The sequence below is a fragment of the Ochotona princeps genome, chromosome 2 (genome assembly GCF_030435755.1).
Source record: "Ochotona princeps isolate mOchPri1 chromosome 2, mOchPri1.hap1, whole genome shotgun sequence".
Classification (NCBI taxonomy): Eukaryota; Metazoa; Chordata; class Mammalia; order Lagomorpha; family Ochotonidae; genus Ochotona; species Ochotona princeps.
Genome location: NC_080833.1, coordinates 26,386,947 through 26,412,956, shown reverse-complemented (window position 1 = coordinate 26,412,956; position 26,010 = coordinate 26,386,947). Strand labels below are relative to the sequence as shown.

General features: G+C 44.5%; 1 protein-coding gene across 2 annotated transcripts in view; it reads left to right on the top strand.

Moving 5' to 3' along the window:
* KIAA0319L (KIAA0319 like) overlaps positions 1–26,010 on the top strand; it is a 120,344-nt gene that overhangs the window by 18,646 nt on the left and 75,688 nt on the right. For both annotated transcript variants that reach the window (XM_058678731.1, XM_058678734.1), the window contains exon 3: positions 25,424–25,950. In XM_058678731.1, coding sequence (XP_058534714.1) covers positions 25,424–25,950 — 527 coding nt within the window. The remainder of the gene's footprint in view (positions 1–25,423; positions 25,951–26,010) is intronic.

Genomic DNA, 26,010 nt, shown 5'->3' with positions numbered 1-26,010 from the left:
AGAAGGAGATAAAGATCTTTCATCCACTGGTTCACTTCCCAAGTGGCCACAACAGCCTGAGCTGAGCCAATCTGAAGCCAGGAGCCAGGATCCAGGAGCTTCTTCCAGGTCTCCCATGTGGGTAAAGGGCCCTAAGGCTTTGAGCCGTCCTTTACTGCTTTCCCAGGCCACAAGCAGGGAGCTGAGAGGGAAGTGAGGGATACGAACTGGCCGCGATATGAACTGGCACCCATATGGGATCCTGGCACATGCAAGGCAAGGACTTTAGCCATTAGACTACTGTGCTGGGCCCCACATATATAATTATTATAGGGTACTCATGCAAAGGGCTTAGGATGCTCCCAGGTAAAATTTAGCAAATATTAGCAGTAGTTACTGTAATATATAATTTGGTTATAGTTTTGTCTAACCTAGCACTCAGCAGAGTGCTAGCTTCTTTTCAGTTTCAAAGCAGAACATCAAAGATCTTAGTGAAGAAAAGAGATCTTTCATCTGCTGGTACGTTCTCCAAATGGCTGCCAACAGCCAGGGCTGGGCCAACCTAGACCCAGGAGCTAGGAGCTACATCCAGATCTCCAACTCCGGTGGCAGGGGCCTATCTAAATATTGGGTCATCAACTGCTGCCTTTCCAAGTGCTTTAACAGGAAGCTGAATCAGAAGTGGAGCAGCCAGGACATGATACTTGGTGCTGGAGTTGGGAGCAGTGACTTAACCTGCTGAACCAAAATGATGGCCCCTCTACTGTTTCTTAAACTTCTTAAACGTATGCACAGTGGAATCTCAGTCCTTACATCATTAAATAGAAAGTAGGAAACTGACCTTTCTGCACATTGGAGGAAGTATGCTGCTTTTGACAAAGCTCAGTGTGCCTGATGAGGTTGATTGAAGTCTGTGACAGAATACACTGTGTGAAGTATTTGCCATGATTGTAAAGGGCCATAAGAAGCAGGACAGGCCACCTGTTTCCTCCTCCAGCTAAAGAAACATGAAGAAAACTTTGTTCTGCTGCCATGACATCACTTTGCTGTCTGCCCTGGTTAACTTCCTCCAACACTAACAATGTTCCCAGGCCTTGGCAAGATCTTGTGCCAAACCAAACTGACTGTGTCTTCTCAGTCTGAACAATGTTTTGACTGGGGCCAATTCAGTAGCACTTTTGGATGTTGTGTCAAAAGTAGCTTGCAAGTTAGTCTGGCCTTCCCTCAAAACGTATTTATTGGACCCCAACTGTAGGCAACTGCCAAGGTTGCACTGTACCTAGGCAAGTGTTAACACTGCTGGGAGAAAAGCAGCCAGTTGCTGGCGGGCATCCTGGGCGAGGTTAATGCCAAATTTGTGTTAACTGTACCAGTGTGCCAGCATAGCTCTATAAAAAAAGGTATTTATTGGGTTCCTACAGTTCTAGGATTTAATACTACAGGAGGTAAACAGTACAGGTATGGTCTCTGTCCACATGGAGCTTGCAACTTATTGATTGCTTTGTCATTCATGGACAATAGAAATTCTCTTTAAGAGGGATGGTGGTACTGCATCAAGATTTCCTCCCAAGAGCCTGAAGCCATCTCAGGGATGCTGTGTTGATGACAGGGACCCAGCCTTCCTATAGCCTCCTAGGAGTAGAAGGGTCTGGGCAATTTGATAGTTCCTGCTGGTCTCAACAGAGTTAACCTCCTGCCACAAATTACATAGGGAAAGCTCCTTCCACAATACTGTGCATCTCCAGCTTTCTTTGTAATCCAGCCGACATTATCTCACCTTTAATATTCCACATCCCTGAAAAAGTAGTGAGGATGCTTATTTGGAGATAAGGAAAGCATGCTATGGTTTCATCCTCTGTCCTTTATTTTTTTTTCAGATTTGCTTATTTTAAGGCAGAATGACAGAGTGAGAGCAAGGCTGAGATTGAGTGAGAGAGAGTGAGAGTGAGAGAGAGAGAGAGAGAGAGAGAGAGAGAGAGAACGAGAAAGAGAGAGAACGCACGCTTTGATTTGTTGATTACCTCCTCAAATGGCCCTGGGTTGAGGAGGGCTGGGTTGGGCCAGGTGGAAGCCAGGAGCTGAGATCTCCATCGAGTGGCAGGGATTCAAGTACCTGCGTCATCACCTGCTGTTTCCCAGGTGTATTAATCGGGAGCAGGATTGGAAATACAGCAACCGGGACTGGAAACAGCATACCAAACAGTATGGAATGCAGTGTCCTAAGTGGGTGGCTTAACCCACTTTGTCACAGTGTTGACATCCTTTGCCCTTCGCTTTAAAGTGTGTGTCCTCTGGACATTTTCTGAATATTAGCTACACTAGCCATCAAATCCTGATTTTCTCTGGTCAGTCGCAGTCAGTGTCCCAAGGTAAGAAGGAGTTCTGAATGCTTCTGAATGCTGAGCAAACCTTCTACTGAGAAACAAAAGCAGAAAAGAATGCTCGTCAAGGTCTCTCTGAAACCCTTCCCACTGCAGACTCTGCACCAAACTTAAAGATGGGTGTCCAGTGTGTTTCAGCCCAGCTCCCGTTTGTAAGTGACTCCAGATGATGTGATTTCTAGGAATGTTCTGTTTCCTCTACCTGGCTTAGCCTTATGCTTTGATTCTAACTCAGCAGCACCATGAGACTGGAGGGAGCATGTGCTCTTCGGTTCTCCACTCGTGAGTCACAGGGAACTGCTCGTGTTCACAGCCGTGGAGGCTGGGGTGGGGCAGGGCCTTGTGACTTGGCTTTGCTTCTGGAGCTTTGGGGTTACAGTTTCAAGAGGACTGCCATCCTACTTGTTAGGAAATGACTGCTCTCATAGGCTTGTTTATTGGTTTTAATACCAATCAATGTATATCGTCCTTAACTGGGGGCAGCCTGGATAAGATGGCAGCTTTTGGAAATGGTCCTGCTAGAGTGGAGTCTTTTTTTTTTTTTTTTTTTGCTTACAAAGATTATATTTTTGAACACTATATGTTAGTTGTCACAGATCAAAGAAAACATGCAATATTTTTATTTTTGAGAATGGCTTATCTCACTACACATAACAGTTTACAATTGGTTTTATCATTGCAAAAGATTTCATTTTTTTTTATTATTTTTTATTTTTACTTCATTAATTACATTGTATTATGTGACACAGTTACATAGGTACTTGGGTTCTCCCCACCCCTCCCCAAACCCTCCCACCATGGTGGATTCCTCCACCTTGTTGCATAACCACAGCTCAAGTTCAGTTGAGATTCCCCCATTGCAAGCGTATACCAAACATAGAGTCCAGCATCTTATTGTCCAGTCAAGCTCAACGGCTTCTTAGGTATACCCTCTCTGGTCTGAAGACAGAGCCAGCAGAGTATCATCCCAGTCAATTGAAAGCTCCAACATAGCATCAGCAAAAATTTACATCATTATGGAATTAATTGACATAGTATTGAGTAACCAATATGTTAAAATAGAGTGGAGTCTTAATCGGAGTAATTAAAGCAACCTCGTGGAGAGGTGCTGAAGAGCCAGGCTCCACTTGAGAAAGGTGAGTGATCTGTACCCCTGCTGGGTGACCTATGGCATCTGGCCCAAAGCCAAATCCAAAACATGCTGCCATTCTCCTTCAGAGTTTTGCTTCATCGGTTCTTTGGTTCCTTACTGCTCGGCTTTCAGAGTTCCTCTTGGCTGCGCTCCCCTGGGTCCGCTTCAGGACTGCACTGTGACATCTCTCACAATGTAATTCTCATATTACCCCTTCTGGTAAAAGGTTAAAGGGAAGACACGGCATCTAAGCTCAGGGCAGTGGACCTCATCATGTAGGCTTATTTGCCTTTGCATTCCTCTCTGTAGAATGTGTGAAGTATGATTAACTTGTAAATGTAGCTATGAGAGAAAGTTCCATGTAAATACAAGTTATAAAAATGAAGTCTGTTAGAAAAAATCACAAGTCTATAGTGAATAAAGCAAGCAGCACTGGATTATCTCCGTTCCACTACTCCATTAGGTGACGACTTGAATGAAATCACGCTTCTCCAGTGTTTGTAGTCCTTGGTTCCTTACATGTGTTGTTTCACGTGCAGGGTCTTAAAAGTTAACTGGGGCTGGCATTGCGGGTTCAGGTGAAGCTGCTGCTGCTGTACTGGCATCCCATATGGGTGCCAGTTCAGGTTCCAATGGCTAACAACTTCTGACCTGACTCCTTGCTAACACACCTGGGAAAGTAGCAGAAGATGGCTCAAGTGCTTGGGCCCCTGCTCCCACGTGGGAGACCCAGATGGAGCTATTGGTGTCACTCTGGCCTAACACTGACTGTTGTGGCTTTCTAGAGAGTGAACTAGTGGGTGAAACGTCTCTCTCTGTCTCTCCCTCTTTGTAGAACTCGGCCTTTCAAATAAATAGAATAATTATTTTTTAAAAAGAATGTGTACTACTATAGAAAAGAAAGTTAACTGCTTAGAGTTGTTGCATTTATTTTTTAATTTTTTGCAAATTGTGTTTGTTTATTTGAATGGGGGAGGAATAGAGACAGGGAGCTCCCATCTGCTGGTTCACTGCCCACATGCCTGCAGCAGCCTGGGCCAAGACTCAATCTAGGTCTTCTGTGGGGGTGACAGGAAGTCAATTACTTGAGCCATCAGCTGCTGCCTCCTAGGGCCTGCGTTGGCAGGAAGCTGGAACCAGGGGCCGGAGCCAGGAGTCAAGCCTAAGTGCTGCTGTGAGCTTCTTCTATGACATCTTAGCTGTTAGGGCTAAAAGCCCCTATGTGATTGCATTTTAATGCCCTCTCTGGGCTACTTAATTTATGTCATTTGATCAATGCTATCTAGGTGACATGTACATACTATAGCTAAGTACATTTCAGGCCAACAAACACTATCCCAGCCTAAATAAAACCCAGTTCCTGCCATCAGAGATCTCACAGTATGGAGGCAGAGAATGAAGTAGCAACAAAAAGCAGGGTGGTAAGTCCCAAGGTGTGCTGTGGAGCACAAAGGGTAGGGCAGAGAAGAGCTGAACCCTGTTCCATAGCAGGCAGCTGGAACACGGGATATGCTCTTTGCTTTGAACCTCCTCACAGATTTATTTGAAGTAGGTTTTAAACTGCAGAGCTCTTTTCACGTCTTTTTCTCGGAGGGAGAGGTAGAATGGAACAGAGCTTATACCAGTGCTGTGAAGTCTAGAGGAAGGAGCCCCAAGAACATTATTTCTGTACGGATTGGCTTTGCCTTAATTTAAATAAGCTTGCTCTCAGAAATTCTAAGAATACTAACTACTCACACAGTTTCGCTTTCATTTACACGCAGATGAGAAGGCATCTGTAGCTCTCCATTTTATTTGCTACAAGCAATAAGTGAAAGTGGTTGGAGATACTGAAGTGTCTGAAGCTTGGCTGTACCGAGGCTCCTATGTCCCAATTCAGCCAACTGCAGCTTTTTTTTTTTTAATTTTTTCACAATTTTTTTATGACACTTACATAATGCTCGAAAAAGAGAGACTTTTAGTGGACAAACTGACATAAACTTTTCTCTGTCGGCTTTATCTACTGAAGTAGCACCTTGTGGGTAGTTATATTATTTCCTTATTTCCTCCCAAGCTTAGTGCTCTTATTTAATTTATATAACTCTTCTGCAGCTCTCCAAAGGACCTTGTCTTTATAAACAGCCAAACAAACCAGCCAAAAAATAAATAAGAAAAACGAAAAGAAAGAAATCTCCCAGTTTTCTGATTCATGATTTTTTGTGTGGGTTTCAAAAGCAGGTTGGCATGATTGTGGTAAATGCAAATAATTCATCAGCCCATAATAACTGCAGTCAGAGATGGCAATCAGCTGTAGATTGTTAACAATAACATCTGCAAGTGAGCTTTACACAGAATTGCTACCTTCACGACATCGCATTTAGGTGCTTTACTCTCCGGAAAAAACAGGTTTTTCTTTTATGCTTTTATGTACGGAAAGACTAAAGTGTATCTGTTATCATTTGATACCTGTGCTTTCTGTAGTACAAAGACAGTATTCCATGGAGCGGTGTGGGCTCTTTCATGCTGTGGCTTGGAGGCGTGCTCTTCTTGCTGACAGCATTCTCTAGAGTCTTTTAGTCATAAGGTGGTGGGAGAAGTGGAGCAGGATTCAGAGTACATCAGATGCGCGTGTAACCCCGTAGTTGCAGGTTGTTTTTTTCTTTAAAGTACACGATTTAATCATTTGCTTTCAATCTGTCTTTAAATGTTACGAAGCTCTTGATGACTGAATTGTTTCTGAGCAGGTGACTTTATGGTAAGGGAAGCTATTTTAAGCCACATCAATGATTCGATTAATACTTGGTAGTGAAAAATGGTTTTGGGCTACATCTTCAGATGAGTCTTTTGAAACATAATAACAAGCATATCCAGTTAATACAAAATTGTGACTTTTACTTATCTATTTTTATTGCAAAGTCAGATATACAGAGAGGAGGAGAGAGAAATATCTTCCGTCCGATGATTCACTCCCCAGGTGACTGCAACGGCCGGTGCTGTGTCAATCTGAAGCCAGATCCTCTTCCGGGTCTCCCATGTGGGTGCAGGGTCCCAAGGCTTTGGGCCGTCCTCGACTGCTTTCCCAGGCCACAAGCAGGGAGCTGGATGGGAAGTGTAGCTGCTGGGATTAGAACCAGCACCTATATGGGATCCTGGTGCATTCAAGGCGAGGACTTTAGATGGTAGGCCACGGCACTGGGCCCCTGACTTATTTTTTTCCAAGATATATTTATTTGAGAGGTGGAGTTTTGCAGAGAGAAGGAGAGACATATTTCTTTCATGCACTGGTTGACTCCCCAAATGATTGCAGTTGCCAGACCTGGGTCAGGAGTAAGCCAGGAGGAGCCAGGAGGAGCCAGGAGCTTCTTCTGGGTTTCCTATATGGGTGCACAAGCCCAAGATGAATTGGACCATCTTCTGTTGCTTTCTCAGGTGTATTAGCAGGGAGCTAGATCAGAAGTGAAGCAGCTGGGAAGTGAATCAATGCCCATATTGGATGTTGGTGTGGCAGATGGTGACTTAGCCCATTGTACCACAACACTCGTTCCAACTTTTGTAAGTACCAGGTAGAAATTAAAGGGATGAAGGGCTGGCTCAGTGGCTCAACTGGCTAGTCCTCTGCCTCCTGGTGCTGCAACCCATATGGGCCCCACTTTTTTTCTAGGCTGCTGCTCTACTTCCCATCCAGCTCCCTGCTTATGGCCTGGGAAAGAAGTGGAGGATGGCCTGAGGCCTTGGAACCCTGCACCTGTGTGGGAGACCTGGAAGAAGCTCCTGGCTCCTGGCTTCGGATCAGTTATTGTGGCCATTTGGGGAGTTAACCTGTGGGTGGAATATCTTTGTCTCTCCTTCTCTTTGTGGATTTCTCTTTCCAATAAAAACAAATAAATCTTAAAAAAAATAAAAAGAAATTAAAAGAATAAGACTTGGGGTAGAATAGTGTCCATGTTTTTATCTAGGTGGCCAAAACTTTACAGTGCTGTTTCTTTTCCTTTTTCTGCTTAACGGCTTATTTTATCCGAAAGGCAAAATGACACAGAGAGGAAGGGGGACACACACACACACACACACAATTTCCCACTCATTGGTTCCCTAATTTCCTTCAATAGTTAAAGTCGGGCCAGGCTAAAAGAAAGGTGTCAGAAAGGGCCATTGTCTTGCCGCCTCCCAGGCACATTAACAAGAAAGCTGGATCAGAAGCAGAGTGAGACAGATTTGAACTGGCGCAGTCTAACCAGCTGTGACACAGTGCTTGCCTCTTTTTGTTTTTTTTTTTTTTTTAAGATTTATTTATTTGTATTGGAAAGTCAGATATAGAGAGTAGGAGAGACTGAGAGGAAGATCTTCCATCTGATGATTCACTTCCCAAGTGGCTGCAATGGCTGGCGTTGCTCCAATCTAAAGCCAAAACCTGGAGCCTCTTCCAGGTCCCCCATACGGGTGCAGGGTCCCATGGCTTTGGGCCGTCCTCAACTGCTTTCCCAGGCCACAGGCAGGGAGCTGGATGAGAAGCGGGGCCGCTAGAATTAGAACCGGCACCCATATAGGATCCCGGCACATTCAAGGCAAGGACTTTAGCCACTAGGCTACTGTGCCAGGCCCTCTTTTTGTTTCGTTTTCTTCTCATCATTGCTTAGGAGAGAGAAAGTTGAATGCATCGTCTAGATGTCCTTAGTGATGGATGGCGATTTGCCTTGGTGAACTGGGAAACCATTCTCTGTTGCTTTGTTCAGAAATTTCCACAGTGAAAGCCCGTCTTGCTTTTGAGTGACTTAAAGTGGTCCAAAATAGCTAAGACGACTGAAATTGGCTGATCCTTTTATAAGGAAAGAATGCTTTGTGATTTGAAAAGATTTTCCAGTCTGTGGTTTAGGTAGGGAAGGCTGGTTCTCTTTCTCCAGTCTCTCTCTGCACATCTCTCGCCCTAATTCCCACTCAGTGCTCTCTCTGATGAAATTTCAGAAGCTTGTTCTAACTCCTTAATGTACTCAGAGCTTTGCTTTTTGTCTGCAGCCTTTCTTTCTCTCAGCCCAGGAAATTAATTAACATTAGGCGCTGACTCAAGTGACTCAAACTCAAGTGATTCCATTTGGAGCTGACATCTATTGCTTTCATTAATTTTTAAAAATAACAAATTTGAATATTGAGGGAATTTTAAAAAGTAATTTTTACTTTTAAAATTAACTTCTTGAATGTCTGCCTACTGTGTGTGAAGCTTTTTGTTGGGTCTGCACATACAAAGGTACAAGATACAACATTATCACTTAAGGAAGGCAGAGTGTGTGAGGCAGACAGAGGAGTGGGATCTAGGGAGAGAACTGCTGTGATCCAGGTGTGTGCACAGAGGGCGGAGAGGCTGAGGCAGAGGGCTGGGGCATGCGCAGAGCAGCCGGACCAGGTGTCATCGGGGAAGCCTTCCTGAGACGTGTGGTACCCAAGTAATCACAACGGCGGAAACAGTGGCAAAAGGACACACTCCAGGCATGTGATTAAGTACTTTGCTTCGGTTATTTCTGTAATAACCTTGTGAATGAGGTGCCGTTAACATCACTCCTATTTTTCACTTGTTAAACAAAGAAATTTGACCTGAAGTACTTAGCCTGAAAGTGACTAGGTTTAAGTTCAAAATGCAGGCAGCCTTTTTTCAGGAACCAAAGCGCTGACTAGAGGTATTTGGGGTGGAGGTCAAAAGATAAGGGTGAGGATGGGGGGCATTGATTTTTTTTTTTTTTTTTTTTGGCATTGATCTTGATATGGGATTTTCTGTCAGAACAAATTTTAAATCAGTTTCCTGAGGGCTCTGTATTGCTCCCTTCCCTCCCAACCTGGGAACCTTGAACATGCTTTCCGAGGAAACCTAGGTTCAGTGGGGGTTGTTTTCTCACCTGTGAAGAATAACTGTTCTGCCATATACAGACAGATTAAAAGGAGACTTTTGCATCTAAATATTGCTAGCTTCTGGGGAGACAGGATGGCACTGTTTTTGTCTTCAGGGATTTGTCATAACCCAATCCCTCCGAGGCTCCTCCGTTAGGGGGCAGTATTGTAGGAGAGGACTTGCTCTTCTGAGCACTCTTAGCCAAGGTCCCTGGGACACAAGTTATGTGATTGTTCTTGGATGCTTGGTTTCCATCTAGCAGATGTTCAAGATTTAATGTAATAGTTGAGATGTATATGGTGGGCAGCTAGTTCCACAGGGAGTTTGTCTGTGATCCGAATGGTCTTTGGGAAAATGGAAACACTGGAATGAAAGAAAGGAGGCAGAATATGGACACAAAGCCTGTTAGTTCTTGTTAGTCTCATTACAGCAAATCACCTACGCTGTTTACTTTAACTGTGCTCTTAACAAAGTTAGGCACACAGCAAAGGCAATGAGTAGTAATTATTTTCTTTTCAAAGGGCTGCTTTGTGAGGCAGCTGCCACCTCTCAGTCCTACCTATGTGCAGTTGAGGAAAAACATGTTGGCCCTTTTGAAAAAGAGAAGAGAAGGCAGCGATTATTAATTACTCTGGACTTTTCCAAACTTCACTATACCAGATTGTGCCCTTCAAAGGACTTTGTTACCTCCCCTGCCTTGCTCTCTGAATATGCCAACCCTGCAGGGGAGAGCTGGGGTGGAGTCAGCTGTAGCCATTTTTCTCTGTGTTATTAGTGGGTGTTCAGAGAGCGCCTGTGCTGACAGTCAAAAGGAAGGTGGAGCTTCCCCTCCTCACCCCCTGGGATTTTTGAAAGACCTCGGTTGTTTTGGGTTCAATAATGTACCTGTGTGTGTCATTTTCATGTGGCAGCCATCTTGGCCTGCTGCTTCTGAGAGAAGGCGTGCTTTTATTGACTGCCGGAAGGCTGCTAGTGTAGGGCGTTCACTGACTCCAGCTGCCTTGCTGCTTGCTAATAGTTCATTACGGACACCATTGGAAAGGAAAATGTTGCGTGAGTTCCTAACCACATTGTAGAATTATGAAATTTCAAGTAAAAAATTTTAGCTTTGATAAATGTTAAAAATAATTAATGCAAACTGTGAATTATCCTTGCATTTTAAAGTAAGATTTGTTTACTATTTATTTGAAAGGCAGAGTTACATAGAGAGAGGGAGAGACAGAAATCTCTCATCCACTGGTTCACTCTCCAAATGTTTGCAACAAGCAGGGCTGGGCCAGCCAAAAGCCAGCAGTCCAGATCTCATCTGGATCGCTTGCAGAGGTGGTCCCAGCACTTGGGTCATCCTCCACTGCTTTCTCAGGTTCATCAGCTGGGTTAGAAGTGGAGAAACTTGGATTCCAACCGGCGCAAAGGTTTCTAGTCAGTACGCAATGCACTGGGCCCCTTGACCCTATATCATTTTCTGCAAAAAACCCCTACTCAAGAGAACACTTTTCATCTGTTTCCTTTTGTTGTTGTTGTTTTAAAAATAATACTGGTGGGTCATTCTTTCTTTTCCCATTTCCACAGTTACAGCTTTCCCACTGGGATACTATCCGGTGAAACTGGTTAGAGGGTGAATTTTTGAATACATTAACAGCACAGCCCTAAACTAGTGGGTGTTCTGTCTCTGCTTTTTACTTGGTTGCAAGCCAGTGTAGTTTCCAAGTTTGTTGGCTCAGTCAAGCTTGTTACCTGAGATTTAGTGCCAGAGGCAATAACACTGTCTCTAAATATTTCCAGAGTTGTTCACAGCTTCCTAAAAGTATTTAATGACTTTTCTTCTGGCTATAATTCATATATTCTGTAGAATTTTCGACTCTGCTACTTGGCATTATGAAACCTGGTCTAGATTTTGTGCCAGATCTGTCTTTTGAGGGGTGGTGATGTAAGTCAGCATTGCTAGTTCCAGAGCCTCTTTTTGGGGGGATCATCCAGGTAACACACATGCAAGTCCTGTCTTTTCTGCTTGCCGCGGCCTTAGAAGGAAAGGGATTGGGGCTGTTGTTGTGACACTGCAAGTCAAGCTATTGCCTGTGATGCAAGCATCCCATATGGCATGTTGTCCTGGCTACTGCACTTCTGATCCAGCTCCCTGCTAATAGTCTGGGAAAAGCAGCAGACAATGCTCAAGTGTTTGGACCTCTCTACCCCTGTGGGAGACAGAGATGGAGCTGCTGGCTCCTGGGTTCTGCCTGGCTCAGCCCCACTCATTGCAGTCATCTGGGGAGAGAACGAGCAGATGGAAGATCTCTCGTGCCCTGTTCTCACCCTCAGTACCTTTCTACACTTCTACATGTTTTCAGCCATGTGGTTCTGACTCCCCCAAAGGGTTTTCAGTCGGAGGTTCTACCAACTGTAAGCCTTTTTTTTTTCGGTAAAGATTTAATACTGCTTTTGCTTGGGTCCTGGGAGCAGAGCCAGGCTATGCAGGCGTGGGCAGAGAGGAACTGATCTAAAATTGGAGTTTATTTTCATTTTACCTTTCATCCAAGTTACTTCTAGAATCCAATATTGACTCTACCAGTGCTTTTCTGCTTCCTGCTCTCATGAACTCTTTTACCAAAGAGCAACAGTGAAATCAGTGATAGCTAAGTCTTGGCAAGATTAAATTACTCCTCACAGGTTTCATCTGTAGTAAATGATGGACTTAGAGTTAAAATTAGAACCCATGTCTATTAACCATTTAAGTTTGTTAATCTTTTAACCCCTTAAGAGGAAAAACTGTGATGCAGTTAATTAATGAGAAAAAACAGCTGTTCTAAACACATAGTAAAAGAATATTAAATAACATTTTGAAAAACTTAGTCAAGGAGGTCGACTGTGTGGCATTGAAGGTTAAATCTTTGAGTGCTGGGCCTAGCATCGTAGTAGCCTAGTGGTTAAGTCATTGCCTTGCATGCACCAGAGTACTATATGGGCACCAGTTTGTATCCCAGCTGCTCTACTTTCCATCCAGCTCCCTGCTTGTGGCCTGGAAAAGCAGTCGAGGACAGCCCAAAGCCTTGGGACCCTGCACCCATGTGGAAGACCCGGAAGAGCTCCTGGTTCCTGGCTTCAGATTGGCTTAGCTCTGGCCATTGTGGCCATTTGGGGAGTGAAATCAGTGGATGCAAGATCTTTCTGTCTCTCCTTCACTCTTTTTTTTTTTTTAAAGATTTATTTATTTTTATTGCAGAGTCAGATATACAGAGAGAAGGAGAGACAGAAAGGAAGATCTTCTGCTCGATAAGTCACTCCCCAAGTGAGTGCAACAGCTGGTGCTGTGCCAATCTGAAGCCAGGAACCAGAATCTCTGCCGGGTCTCCCACGTGGGTGCAGGGTCCCAAGGCATTGGGCCGTCCTCGACTGCTTTCCCAGGCCACAAGCAGGGAGCTGGATGGGAAGTGGAGCTGCCAGGATTAGAACCGGCATCCATATGAGATTCCGGGGTGTTCAACGCGAAGACTTCGGCCACTAGGCCACGCTGCCAGGCCCTCCTTCACTCTTGTAAAGCTGACTTTCCAATAAAAATAAACAAAATCTTAAAAAAAAAACAACAACCAAAAAACCTTTGACTACAGTGCTGGCTTCCCATATCAGCACCCATTTGAATCTTGGCTGCTCTGCTTCCAATCCAGCTGTCTAATGGCCTGGAAAAGCAGTGTAGGATGACCCACATGTGTGAAACCTGGAAGTCGCTCCTGGCTTTTAGTGTTGGATTGGCCTAAGCTCCAGGTGTGGCCATTTGGGGAGTAAACCAGCAGATAGAAGATCTCTCTTTCTGTAACTCAGCTTTTCAAATAAAAATAAAGAAATCTTTAAACAACAACAAAACACCTAAGTCAAAATTCCAGTAACTAAGCATGTAAACTGAAGATCAGCACACTTCTCTTTATTGGGGTTGTTGGGATTAATTTTCTTAGCAACACTATGGCCAGCTAACCTATCCCAAATTTTACATTTCCTTTACTCCTGGCCACTGTCAAATATATAAGTGCTTCTGACTATCTGTCCTCTCTTAGGCTTTGTTCTCTTGACATAAGACAAAGAATCCAGCTGTCAGATAAGACTCACACATGAATCAGAGCTCTTACTCATTGCTAAGCTTTAGCAATAGTGTTAAAGACTACAGCAGTCAAGAGGTGCAATGGGGGCCCGGCGGTGTGGCCTAGTGGCTAAAGTCCTCGCCTTGAATGCCCCGGGATCCCATATGGGCGCCGGTTCTAATCCCGGCAGCTCCACTTCCCATCCAGCTCCCTGCTTGTGGCCTGGGAAAGCAGTCGAGGACGGCCCAAAGCTTTGGGACCATGCACCCACGTGGGAGACCTGGAAGAGGTTCCTGGTCCCGGCATCGGATTGGCACGCACCGGCCCGTTGCGGCTCACTTGGGGAGTGAAACATCGGATGGAAGATCTTCCTCTCTGTCTCTCCTCCTGTCTGTACATCCGGCTTTCTAATAATAATAAACAATCTTTAAAAAAAAAAGGTGCAATGGACTGGGGAGAATCTGCCACATTCTGTGTGTCTCCCCAGGTTCTCTGTCTCCTGCTGTACCTGTTCATGCAGGCCTGGAGTGATGGCTGAGGTCTCCTGAGGGAGGCTTCCAAGTCCCCTCCTGAAGGGTGGACACATTCAGGTTATGAAACATTTTCCTTTCATTCCCCAGATAGTGAGCGGTGTATCTGACATTTTTCAGGGAGCCATGGAAGCAAAAGAGGACCTTTGCAGGTCAAACCAGTTATAAAGCTTCCCTGTACTTTTATCTCTTTTCTCAAAGGTCTGGATTTTGCCAGAGCTGCTAGCAACAACCGGGGAATAGAATGTTTTGTTACCTTTGCTTTGACCTTGAAATCTCCATAAAATCTCTGGGCTGTTTCCCCAGGTTCTCACCCTAAGACAGTCCTCATGATTTGCCTCAAAGCTTTTACTGTTTTATACCGAGGATGAATAGGCAGCTTCCTGTCATCAGTTCCTCATGTTTTTTTGCCGGAGTCCAGCTCCAGCCGAGAGTTCGGAGCTCGGGAAGGGTGCGTGGAGTCGGCGATAAAGAAAGACACAGACACTGACACTTGGTGCGTTCTCACAACAGCCCAAGAAAAAGCTGTCCTTTTTATTTACTCAAAACCTCACAAGCTTCTGCACAAGCAACTAATTATTCTATTTTTACTTCAAGACTAAGGGGCATGTACAGACATTTGGTCACTCTGTCCGCACTTCAAGGCTAAGCAGGTGTCCCCAGAGATAATTCTTTAAAACACTGTATTCATATTCTTCAAAGCAAGCCATTATTCATTCTTCAACAGTAGCCATGGAGCGGCAGCCAGGACTCCAAGGCCAAGGCACATGCGATTACCTGCTAATCAGTAGTACATTCCTACCACATTTCCATTTCTACAATTTGCTCATTATTCAATGGGAAAATAATTTACAAGGGGAAAAAATATAATTCTAAAAACAAAAATTACAAATATTAAATCCCTCTACAACTATAGACCCTGCAACCCCATAAACAATAAAACAATAATCAAAAACATTTTTCTTTAATAAAAGCATCCTTAATTCCTCTAGCTAAAAATTATAAAAGCGGCTAAAACAGCTACATTTTCTATGCTCCAAAAAATTGCAAAAACAGGCTAGCCTATAAAATAACAATAACTATACTTATTGCCATAGCAATTTCATCTCTCACTCCCATCACTTGCATTCCCGTGGGTCCACTGGGTGCTACCTGACTGGCCAGGCCCTGGAAAGGAGGCAGATCTGCCTCACCTGTGACCTCCTGTCTTCCTGCTGCCTCCTGGCCTTGAACCAGTCATTATTTTAGGGCAGGGCACTCGTGCAGTGCTCCCAACACCATTTTTTTTCTTGTTATGAAGTGCCTTAACCATTATGATTTGTGTGAGTCTGATTTGACATTTTCGTGTAACTTCATACTTTTTGACTCAGCTGCACTTATCATATCTCCCCTCTCAACTTATAAATTGACAAGAATCCATTGAGCTAATAAAGCCTGTCTGTTCTCAAACCTGTGAAGACATTAGAATGTTCTGAAATGAGCTTTCTCCTCCTGGCAACGTGACTGTTTTCCCTCTAGGCTTCAGATAGCGACCCATTCATTCTGCTCGGTGCCTGTCCTCTGGTTAGAAGGATGGCTGACATTCTTCTCACCCCTCACTGTCCCTTCTTGACCATTACTCCTCTGCTTTCATGTAAAAATTTGGCTCTTTGGCATTCACACCACTTTTTGCTCCGAATCATTGTTCATGAACTTTCCTCATTTATTGTGGCATATGAACCTCATCCCTTTTTCAAAGCCTTGTCATATCTTTTGCATGAGCCACCCAGCATCTGGCCCCTGGCTTCCTGACAGTTCACATGTTTATTCATTCTCTCAGTGTTTTTATTCAGGCATGTTTGCACACTTATTTATGTACTCATTTTAAAAGTTTTTTTTTTTTTTTTTGGCTACCTACAATGTAGTATGCCAAGGCCTGTGAAAGCACTGAAGCCACAACAATGAGAGGGGAAAAAGAAAACAAAAGCCGAATAGTCCTGGAGCTTATAGTTTGGGGAAAAGATATTGAGCAAATGGAGGAATTTCCAAGAAACGATGATTGAGCTGGGACCTCATATGAGAAATAAACTTAATAGAGAAGGGAGTCAAGGGAGTTCCGGCTGGAGGGGCAGACTGTGCAAAAGCTGATAGAAATGAAGAAAGCTGATAGTTTGGAACGTACGACAGGTAATTCTCCATGTTTTGTGGTGTTTGTAAGTGGACGTGAAGCTCTTGTGTATTTCAGAGACTATAAATTACAAAAACTTAAACATTGTTCTCATACATATAGAGTGTGTGCCTCAGCTTTATTTCATAAATGAGGGAATCAGTAGATGGTAAAACTGCTTTTGAGGAACATAGATTTATGTGGTGGAAATGGTCAGGGTGGAAATGAGAAAGTTTAAAAGTTAGATATGGAACAGTATCTTTTTATAAAATTTATCTATTTTTTTAAGATTTATTATTATTGGAAAGCCGGATATACAGACAGGAGGAGAGACAGAGAGGAAGATCCTCCATCCGATGATTCACTCCCCAAGTGAGCCGCAACGGGCCGGTGCTATGCCGATCTGAAGCCAGGAACCAGGAACCTCTTCCAGGTCTCCCACACAGGTGCAGGGTCCCAATGCATTGGGCCGTCTTCGACTGCTTTCCCAGGCCACAAGCAGGGAGCTGGATGGGAAGTGGAGCTGCCGGGATTAGAACCGGCGCCCATATGGGATCCCGGGGCGTTCAAGGCGAGGACTTTAGCCACTAGGCCATGCCGCCGGGCCCAAATTTATCTATTTTTATTGGAAAGTTTCTTTTATTTTCTCTTATTATTATTATATTTATTTTTGTTGGAAAGACAGATCCACAGAGAGAAAGATCTTCCGTCCGCTGGTCTGCTCTCCGAGTGGCCTCAATGGCCAGAGCTGAGCCAATTTGAAACCAGAATCCAGGAGCTTCTTTCAGGTCTCCCATATAGATGCAAGGTCCCAAGGCCCTGGGTTGTCTTCCATTGCTTTCCCAGGTCACAAGCAGAGAGCTAGACGGGAATTAGAGCAGGGGGACATGAACTGGCGCCCTTATGGGATCCCAGCGAGGTGCAAGGCAAGGATTTAGCCACTAGGCTGCTATTGTTATTTATTTCATTGAAGTTCTTGGCTTATTAATGCTTACTCTATTTATCTTGGGTTTAATTTACTCTTCTTTTTCGGGATTTTGTGATGGAAATGTGTTATTGATTTTTTAAAAGTTATTTATTTGAAACACAGAGACACAGGGAGGGAGGAAGATGGGAGTGGGTCGGCTGAGAGACAGGGAGAAAGAAGAGGGAAGAGAGTTACTTCATCTGCTAGTTCACTCCCCAAGTGAGTGCAGCAGCCAGGTGTGCCAGGCTGAAGCCAGGAGTAAGGAACTCCATTTGGGTCTCTCATTTAGGCAACAGGAATGCAAGAACTAAACCTGTTATCTGCTGTCTTCCAGGTGCACCAGCAGGGAGCTAGATTGGAAGTGGAGTAGCCAGGATTTGAACTAGTGCCCTAATATGGAATGCTAGGGTCTCAAATAGCAGCTTTAAACCACTATGCCACAGTACTGACCCAGGTCTGGCATTGTGTTACAACAGATCACCAGCATTCCATGTGAATATTGGTGCAAGTGCTGGTTGTTCCATGTCCCATCCAGGTCCCTGGTGTTATCCTGGGCAGTCAGCAGCAGATAGCCCAAGTGTGTAGACCCCAGCCACCCTAAGAAGAGATTCTGATGGAGTGACCGGCTTCTGGCTTTGCCATGCCCCATCCCTGGTAGAGTGAACCAGGAAATAGGTCTCTTGTTTTTTCTCTTTCTCTTCCTCTTTTTGTTTTTAAAGATTTATTTATTTATTTGTAAGGCAGAGTTATGGAGAGAGTAGGAGAGAGAGAAAAAGAGAGAGAGAAAGAGAGAGAGAGAGAAGGAGAGAGAGAGAGAGAGAGAGAGAGAGAGAGAGAGAGAGAGAGAGAGAGGCGTCTTCTACCCCCTGGTTCACTCCCCAAATAGGCCACTCCAAAGCCAGGAGCTAAGTCTTGGTGAGATTACTCCGTGTCTCCCATGTCGGTATAGGGGCTCAAAGCTTTGGATCATCTTTTACTGCTTTCCCAGACCCTTAGAAGGGAGCTGGATTGGAAGTGAAGAAGCCGAAACTCTAACTGGTGCCCATATGGGATGCTGGTGCCACAGGCTGAGGCTTAGCGTGCCATATTATGGTACTGGCCCTGCATCTCTTTCTTTCTCTGCCTGTATGTTTTTCTCCCTGTTTCTGTAACACTGCTTTTCAAACAAATAAATACATCTTAAAAAAAAAAAAAGAATAGCAGTAACTATTTAAAAAGTTTCAAAAGAGTTTGTTCCTTTTTTTTTTTTTTTGAAAGAGACAGAGCCATAGACAGATCTACCATCTGCTAACTGACTCCTCAAATGCTTGCAACAGCCAGGGGTTGTCCATGCCAAAACCAGAAGCCCCAAGCTCCATCCCCTCTGGGTGGCAGGCACCCAGGTACTTGAGTCATCATTGCCTGTTTTCTCCCAAGGTTTGCATTAATAGGAAGCTAAAACCAGGAGCAGCTGGGACGCAGCCTCAGGCATTCAAGTGTGTGCTGCTGGTATCTCAAGCTGTCTTAACCACTCAAGCCAGATACCTTCCTTGATCTTTGTTAAAGTTTGACTTTATTTTTATACATATTTTTGAATTATATATTGTTCAAACAAAAATAGCTTTGTTTTAACAACTATACATAAGGCCATAGTATGAAGATTTTCAACAACTTGCTTTTCACCTAAAAGATACCGTAGGAATATGTTTATAACTTTATGCAGAATTTTACCTCATTTTTGTAGTTGCTCCACAGTGTTCTGTGGTAACCATTTCTATTTTGATATTTAGGTTCTTGAAATATTTCACTAGTACAAACTGTGTTACAGTGAATATCCTCAGAAATGAGGTTTCCAGGATAGAGGTGCAAAGGATATTTTTGTTAAATGTGCAATTTGTTGAATGTCTTCTCTTTGATGATAACAAGGAATAAACTTTTTCCTTTCGTTTACCATGCTATGTGTGGTAACTCATTCTTTATACGCGATTTTATTTTGTTATTTAAGGGTTGAACTCTGCGAATAAGTCTTCCCACATTCGTCACCTACATAAGGGTTGGGTTTCTGTGATGCTTCCCGAGGCCTGAGTTGTGTCCGAAGGCTTTGGCACATTTCTCACAGTGTTCTTGGGCTTTTTTTAAAAAACCTTTCCCACAATCACTGCAAGATATTGCGAGTTTTCTTTTTTTTTTTTTTTTGGAAGATTTTTTTATTAATATTTTTTATTATCTTTACCTAGTTAATTAGGGTAAAAAGGCACAAGGGCTATAGGAAAGTTGGTAAGACTATTATTTCCATATTGTTTCTTTCATATATCTGAGGTAAAGGGGATATTGAGGGAGAAGCCCCAACCAGTCTCCCACCCATCCCAGGTCCCGGATGTGGGGCATGCTCTGAGATACTTGCTCTGGTGGTTTTGATAGTTCACCAGTTATGAATTGCTGCCAATCTCGCCCTCCAAGCATGATGAGGTCATAGTCCATCACAGAGCCTCCAATTGCCCAGTATTTCGCTGCCAACATATAGCTGAGATGGCTGATTGACCTGTTCTGTCTTCTGTCTTTTCTTGGTTAGGGTTCTCATCTGCCATTTCGATTGGGGAGATCCCCAAAGAAACTTTGTGGTGTTCCCAGACCAGATTCTTGTATGTACTAGCAAGTACGGGGCCTGGCATCGTCTCAATCAGCTGATGGTTGCGATTGCTGGGTTGGTTCTGTTTTCAGCCCCGACTTCCAATGGAACCAATGGGTGTTGCAGTCCTGTCTGGTTCTGCCCAGCACATACTCGGCCCTTACATCAACCAGTGGGAGCTGCAGCCTAGTTGGGGCGACCCACAATAACCCCCATCAGGCCCACCCCCTACCCTGGTTTGCCAGTATGTGTAGCAGTAGACCAGTCTGTCCCCCATCCCATTTGGCTCTTGTACATGTCGATGGGTATAAAAGCTTAATTCCATCTAACCAGCTCAACTATCCAGCCCTCACGGATGTTGTTGAGTGCCTCTCTGTCTAGCCACCCCAGCCCCTGTCCTAGTTTTCATGCCCTCCAGTGGTAGTGGTAACCCAAGAGGGAGGAACCCACTATTTCCTTCCCATGTGTCTCTCACTCCTGGATTATGCACTCTGCAGCTGCACTCTGCAGGTGGTTCTGTGGTTTAACTTGACAGAATTAGCCCCCAGTGCCAGCTTCTGCCAGCTGATGCTGAGGCTAAGCCCAAACAACCCTCACCCACTCTAATTTTGTCTGCACCAGTAGGAATAATAAAAGCCCAGCCTGGCTTTTCCCTTATCTAGTCCACATGCAGCGCACAGGTGTTGTAGCCCTGCTTAGTCTGGTCTGCCCCCATCCCAGCTCACACTCTCCAGTTGGGGTAGCTGTCCAGCAAGGGAACCACCCCTTATTCCCCTGTCGGCTCTGCCCTCTCCCTTCCTGGTTCTCACATGTACTGGATGGGCGCTGTAATCACATCCGGTACAGACAACCTCACCTTGGCATTCTGTATTGTGCACTGGTTTTTGTTGCGACTGAGCCTGGCTTGACCCACACTCTGTTCTGGTGTTCGGATTTGCCAGTGGATGACATGAACTGATTCAGCCTGGTCTGCCCCCGACCCATGCCAAATGTATGCCAGTGGGAAATTTTCCATGGCCTATTCTGGGCTGTTTCCTATCATGCTTCTTGCGCTTACCTGCAGGGACTGTGTCCTGCCAGAGGAGTTGCCCAGGCTCCTCCATCAGAACCTCTCCCAGTGCCAGATTTTGCACATACCAGGGTATCCATGAGCCAGCCCTACTCAGTTCACCTCTTGTCCTAGTAGGAACAGTGGTTTTTCCTGACTGGCCTTCAACCTAAGCTGGTTCTTGTTGTTGGATGTTTCAGCCCAGCCACGGCTCATCTATACCCACCTACGGCTCACACATGGTTCAGCAGGGATTGAGACCCAGCCTAGTCCATCCCACATCTACTCTGGTCCTCCAGGACACCAGACGGTGTTAGGGTCTGGCCCGGCTTGGTGCGTCCAGTCCCTTGTGCCAAGGGAGACTACAACTGTTTCCTGATCAGAACACAGCCCCCATTATAGACCACGCACCCCTTGGTGGGAATCTCAACCCAGTTAGGGTGCCCCCTTAGCTCCCCAACCAGGCCTGTTTCCAGCCATAGATCACACGCCTGCCAGTGGTTGCTCTGACTCAGGTTGACTCAGCCTCTCACCTGTCCCAGCCTCTGCCTTAGACACTGTGGCTTAGCGTTTTTGACTCACGCAGACCAGTAGGTGCAAGAGCCTAGCTCGGCTTGACTTGTGCTCCATCCTGGTTTCTAGTTTCACTTGTAGGCTAACGTTTGCTCAGTCCTGCCCAGTACATCCCGTTCAATTACCAATTCACACATTAGGCAGCTGTTGGAACTACTTTGCCCAGCTTGTCCAACCCCCAGGTTTGGACCACGTGTTCACCAGCGGGAGCTATGACTTGCCAGGGGAGTTTCCCAAGTTCCTCCACTTGTTCCACTCCCAACCAGTGACTTAGCCCACTGTGTTACAGTGCTCACTCCCATTTCTTACGCTTGAAAGACTTTTCTCTATTATGTTTTCAGTCAGAATGGATAAGGAAGGTTGGAAAGGAGTTGATTCTGAACAAAGGCTATCCCACGTTCTTCATATTATAGGGTTTCTGATACAAATTCACTGATGGCTTGAAAGGGCAAAGTTTATTCTGAAAGCATTTACACATGCATCTATGGGGTTTTTCTCTAACAAGTTCTTTGATGAATAATAAGTGCTTCTTGAAGACTCTCCCACATTCAGTTCATTGATCAGTAAAGTTGGTTGTCTATGTGAATTTTATGGCAACTTAAGAGAGATGATAGTAGTTTAGCTTATTTATATCTAATTCACAACCTTTACATATATCAGATTTTTCTCCAGTATGATGGTTCTCTCTGATGGTTAACAAAGGAGGAACTTTATTTGGAGACTTCTACATTGCTTTCATTTGTATCATGTGTTTGTGCAGAGTTCATTGAGTAGCATTCACATGTCTGTATCCAAAATATGAGTAAACTTCATAGCCTCATTCCTAAATGTCAGCCATCCCGGGAATCTGTGCTCTGGGCAGTTTTGGGAATAACTGTTCCTGAGCTGTTCTCCTAAGCAAGGGCAAAGAATTCTGTGTAAGTCAAGAAATTCAAACTCGGGCTGTTAGTAGAATTGGCTCCTTCTAAGGTTCTGGGTAAAATCTTGGCTTCCATAGCTTCTGGTGATTGCTGTCAATCTTGGCATTCCTTGATTTACAGTTGTATCACTTCAATTGCTGCCTCTGTTATTACATGGCATTTTCCTTCAATTCAACATAATTTACTAATTTCCCTCATGCAGTTTCAATTTACAGTTGTGCAAAATAGTATTCATCTTAAGATTGAAAGGGAGGGATGGCATTGTGGCATAGTAGGTTAACTCACCACCTGAAACACCCACATCCCATATGAGCACTATTTTAAGTCCTGGCTGCTCCATTTCCAGTCCGACTTCATGGTAGTGCACATAGGAAAGCAGTCCTTGGGCCTCTGAACGCATTTTGAATTCCCAGATGGAGCTCTTGGCTCCTGGCCTACCCCAGCCCCCCACTGTTGTGATCATTTGTGGAGTGAACCAGTGGGTGAAAGATCTCTCTCTCTAACTCTGCCTTTCAAATAAATAAATACAATGTTAAAAAAAAAAAAAAAAACTGCAGGGAACCACTCTCTAAATTTCTAGAGCTTTTGCTCTGTGTAGTCTCCTCCTTTCAGGTATTTGTTAGAAAATTGTAGCTGTCGCAGCCACCCTGAACTCTTTCTCCTTAACCTAGCAAGACTTTATTCTGCTTGGGTTCTCCCAACCTGTGCCACAGTTTGCAGCAAGCCTCCAGGCAAGGCAGGTGGCCCTAGCCATCATCTGGTTTACTTCATGTCTCCCGGGGGTCACAGTCCTGCCGTCCTGCTATCCGAGGTTGGAGAGGAGTTGCTTCTGTATTTTGCTTAGTTCTCTAGTTGCTCATATTTGGAAGGTCAGTCTTATAGCAAGTCTTTCTTTGAACAGAATGGAAATCATAGTGCATTTTAAAAAATTAAAATGATAGGGTATAGAAAATGCAAGTTATTTTCTTTTTTGTCAATCCCTTAACTGTGTTCAGTATGAGGAAACTATAAGAAGCATGAGGGAAGTTAACATGCAGGTAGTTGCTGATGTAACTTTATTGATTTCAGCAGCATCTGTCAGCCAGGTTGCTGTTATCAGGATTCATTAATATGATAATTCCCCAATACATGGGAAGCTGAAGAAGGAAATAAGGGATATTCCTGTGACTTTGGCAGGTTCATTTTTTTCATAGTTGCTATTTATTCATCCTTTATAAAAGAAATTTTGACTTTCCAGATCTCCTAAGATGCCTTGTCTGATGTTAAGTCAGTGTCAATACATCCTTATTTTCAAGAACACTGGTAGGCTGGCTTCTATAGCATTCCTGACTCTCAAGAGTCCAGAAACCTGCCCTTGTGTTCTACACTTGATCTTAGCCAAAAGGCCGAGAAGCAATCCTTTGTGTTCTTTCTGTCTGCCGGTTGATTGTATCCACGGCAAGTCTCTTGGACATTTATTGTGGCACAGGAGCCAGATTCATTCTGGCTGATTACCAGAGTGTTGCTTTATCACCCTGTTTGAGCTTGTGTATACCCAGAGATGATTATCCGTCTTTCCAGTGCTTTGATTGTATTGCTTAGTTTGTTTAGTTAATTCCAATATGTGTTTTATATTTCTACCATAGGGCTAGGACTAGGATGAGGAAAGAGGAACCCAGAGCGTGAAATTTAAAGAGGTACTCAGTGTCAAGGTTGCATAACCAGGCACTCAAATGATTCTGAGAATGATCCCCTCTTTAAATTTTATGCCCAAGGTACATGTTTTGACTTTACTTTGTCTGAAAAAACATAGATGAGGTAATGCTCTGGGAAAATTGTTGCTTTGCCTGAAATAATTCAACGGCTCCAAGTTTATCCATACACAGCATTAGCCGGAATTTTGGATCATATTATGTAGGTTACTTCAGTAAATCATTTTGGGTGATCCCTTTATTTCTTTTTCTTTTTCTGTTTTAAAGATTTATTTATTTTTATTACAAAGTCAGATATGCAGAGAGGAGGAGAGACAGAGAGGAAGATCTTCCGCTCGATAAGTCAGTCCCCAAGTGAGCGCAATGGCCAGTGCTGCACCGATCCAAAGCTGGGAACCAGGAACTTCTTCTGGGTCTCCCACATGGGTGCAGGGTCCCAAAGCTTTGGGCCGTCCTCAACTGCTTTCCCAGGCCACAGGCAGGGAGCTGGATGGGAAGTGGAGCTGCTGGGATTAGAACCAGCACGTGCAAGGCGAGGACTTTAGCCGCTAGGCCACACTAATGGGCCTGATCCCTTTATTTCTTATCATGACCTGTCTTTGTTGTTAAGAAGTTTCTTCTAGCAAGGTCTCCCTCGTGAGTAAAGTTTTTGATAATCTTTGTTACAACCCTGGCTGATACCCTGGTATGCAAAACCATATTAAGTGGTAACCTGCATGAGGTATTGCTGCCAATGCACAGGGTGAACTATTCCAGCTTATTGAACTACCTGCTGCTGTGCTCCCATACTCTTCACATTGTCCTGGAAAGATGCCTTGGAGGTGAGTGGGAGGTCAGGTGTTGGACTCTGCCTCCCCTGTTCACTCTTCAACTGGAATAATTATTTCTTTACTTTTTGTCTCTTAAGTGAGAATTCTATGTAATAGCCGTGTATGGTTTGAACTCATTGAGAAGGGGAACCTTTGGTGAATGTGAAGCAGTCTTACAGTCTGAAATATCCTGAGCCATTAAATACTCTTGTACACTTTATGTTTCAGTCACCAGATGCCCTTCTCACCCTTCTAAAAACCTGTCTTCAAAATAGCCTCAAATATTGGTATCCAACCCTCTTTTCAGAGCAGTAGTCCCTGTTTTTATTCCATCTTAATATGTTTTCTTTCTTTTTCTTTTTAAAAGTTTTATTTATTTTATTACAAAGTCAAATATACAGAGAGGAGGAGAGACAGAGAGGAAGATCTTCTGTCCGATGATTCACTCCCCAAGTGAGCCGCAACGGCCGGTGGTGTGCCGATCCGAAGCCGGGAACCAGGAACCTCTTCCGGGTCTCCCACGCGGTTGTAGGGTCCCAAGGCATTGGGCCGTCCTCTACTGATTTCCCAGGCCACAAGCAGGGAGCTGGATGGGAAGTGGAGCCGCCAGGATTAGAACCAGCGCCCATATGGGATCCCGGGGCATTCAAAGCGGTGACTTTAGCCACTAGGCCACGGTGCCGGGCCCAATATGTTTTCATTCTTTGTTTTCTAGATGCCAGTGAGAGCAGATGCCAGCAAGTGAAGACGCGCTTTGGAGTTGGCCTGAGATCTGGGGGAGAAAATCACCTCTGGCTTCTTGAAGGATTCCCCTCTGTCCAGTCGTGTTGGGCTGCCTGCTGCCAGGACTCTGCCTGTCAAGCCTTTTGGTGGCTGGAAGGGATATGTATTGGGGCCAACTGCAGCAAGCCACGGAGCTGCCAGGCTGTTAGGACAGACTCTTCCAATTCCATACTGGTGTTTTTAAAAAAACGCCAAACTACAGATGATTTGGGGTTTCCACCTGAAGATGGTGTACCACATCTTTTGGGGCTGGAGTGGAGCGGGGCATCTTGGAGGAGACAGAGCCCTGCCAGAACTCCATTCAGACTTTCTGTATCTGCCAGTGACCATCAGAGCTTGACCAGGAAGCTTTGGAAAAGAGAGAATCCCAATGAAGAAGTGACCCCTTTAATGACGCGGCATGCTGAAGTGAATGGCTCAAAGGAATTGTACAATCTTACTGGCCAGGACTCTGCAGAGGTAAGCATCTTAGGGAGAGGGAGCCCAGGAAGTTCTGTGTCTACTCAGGTTTGACACATC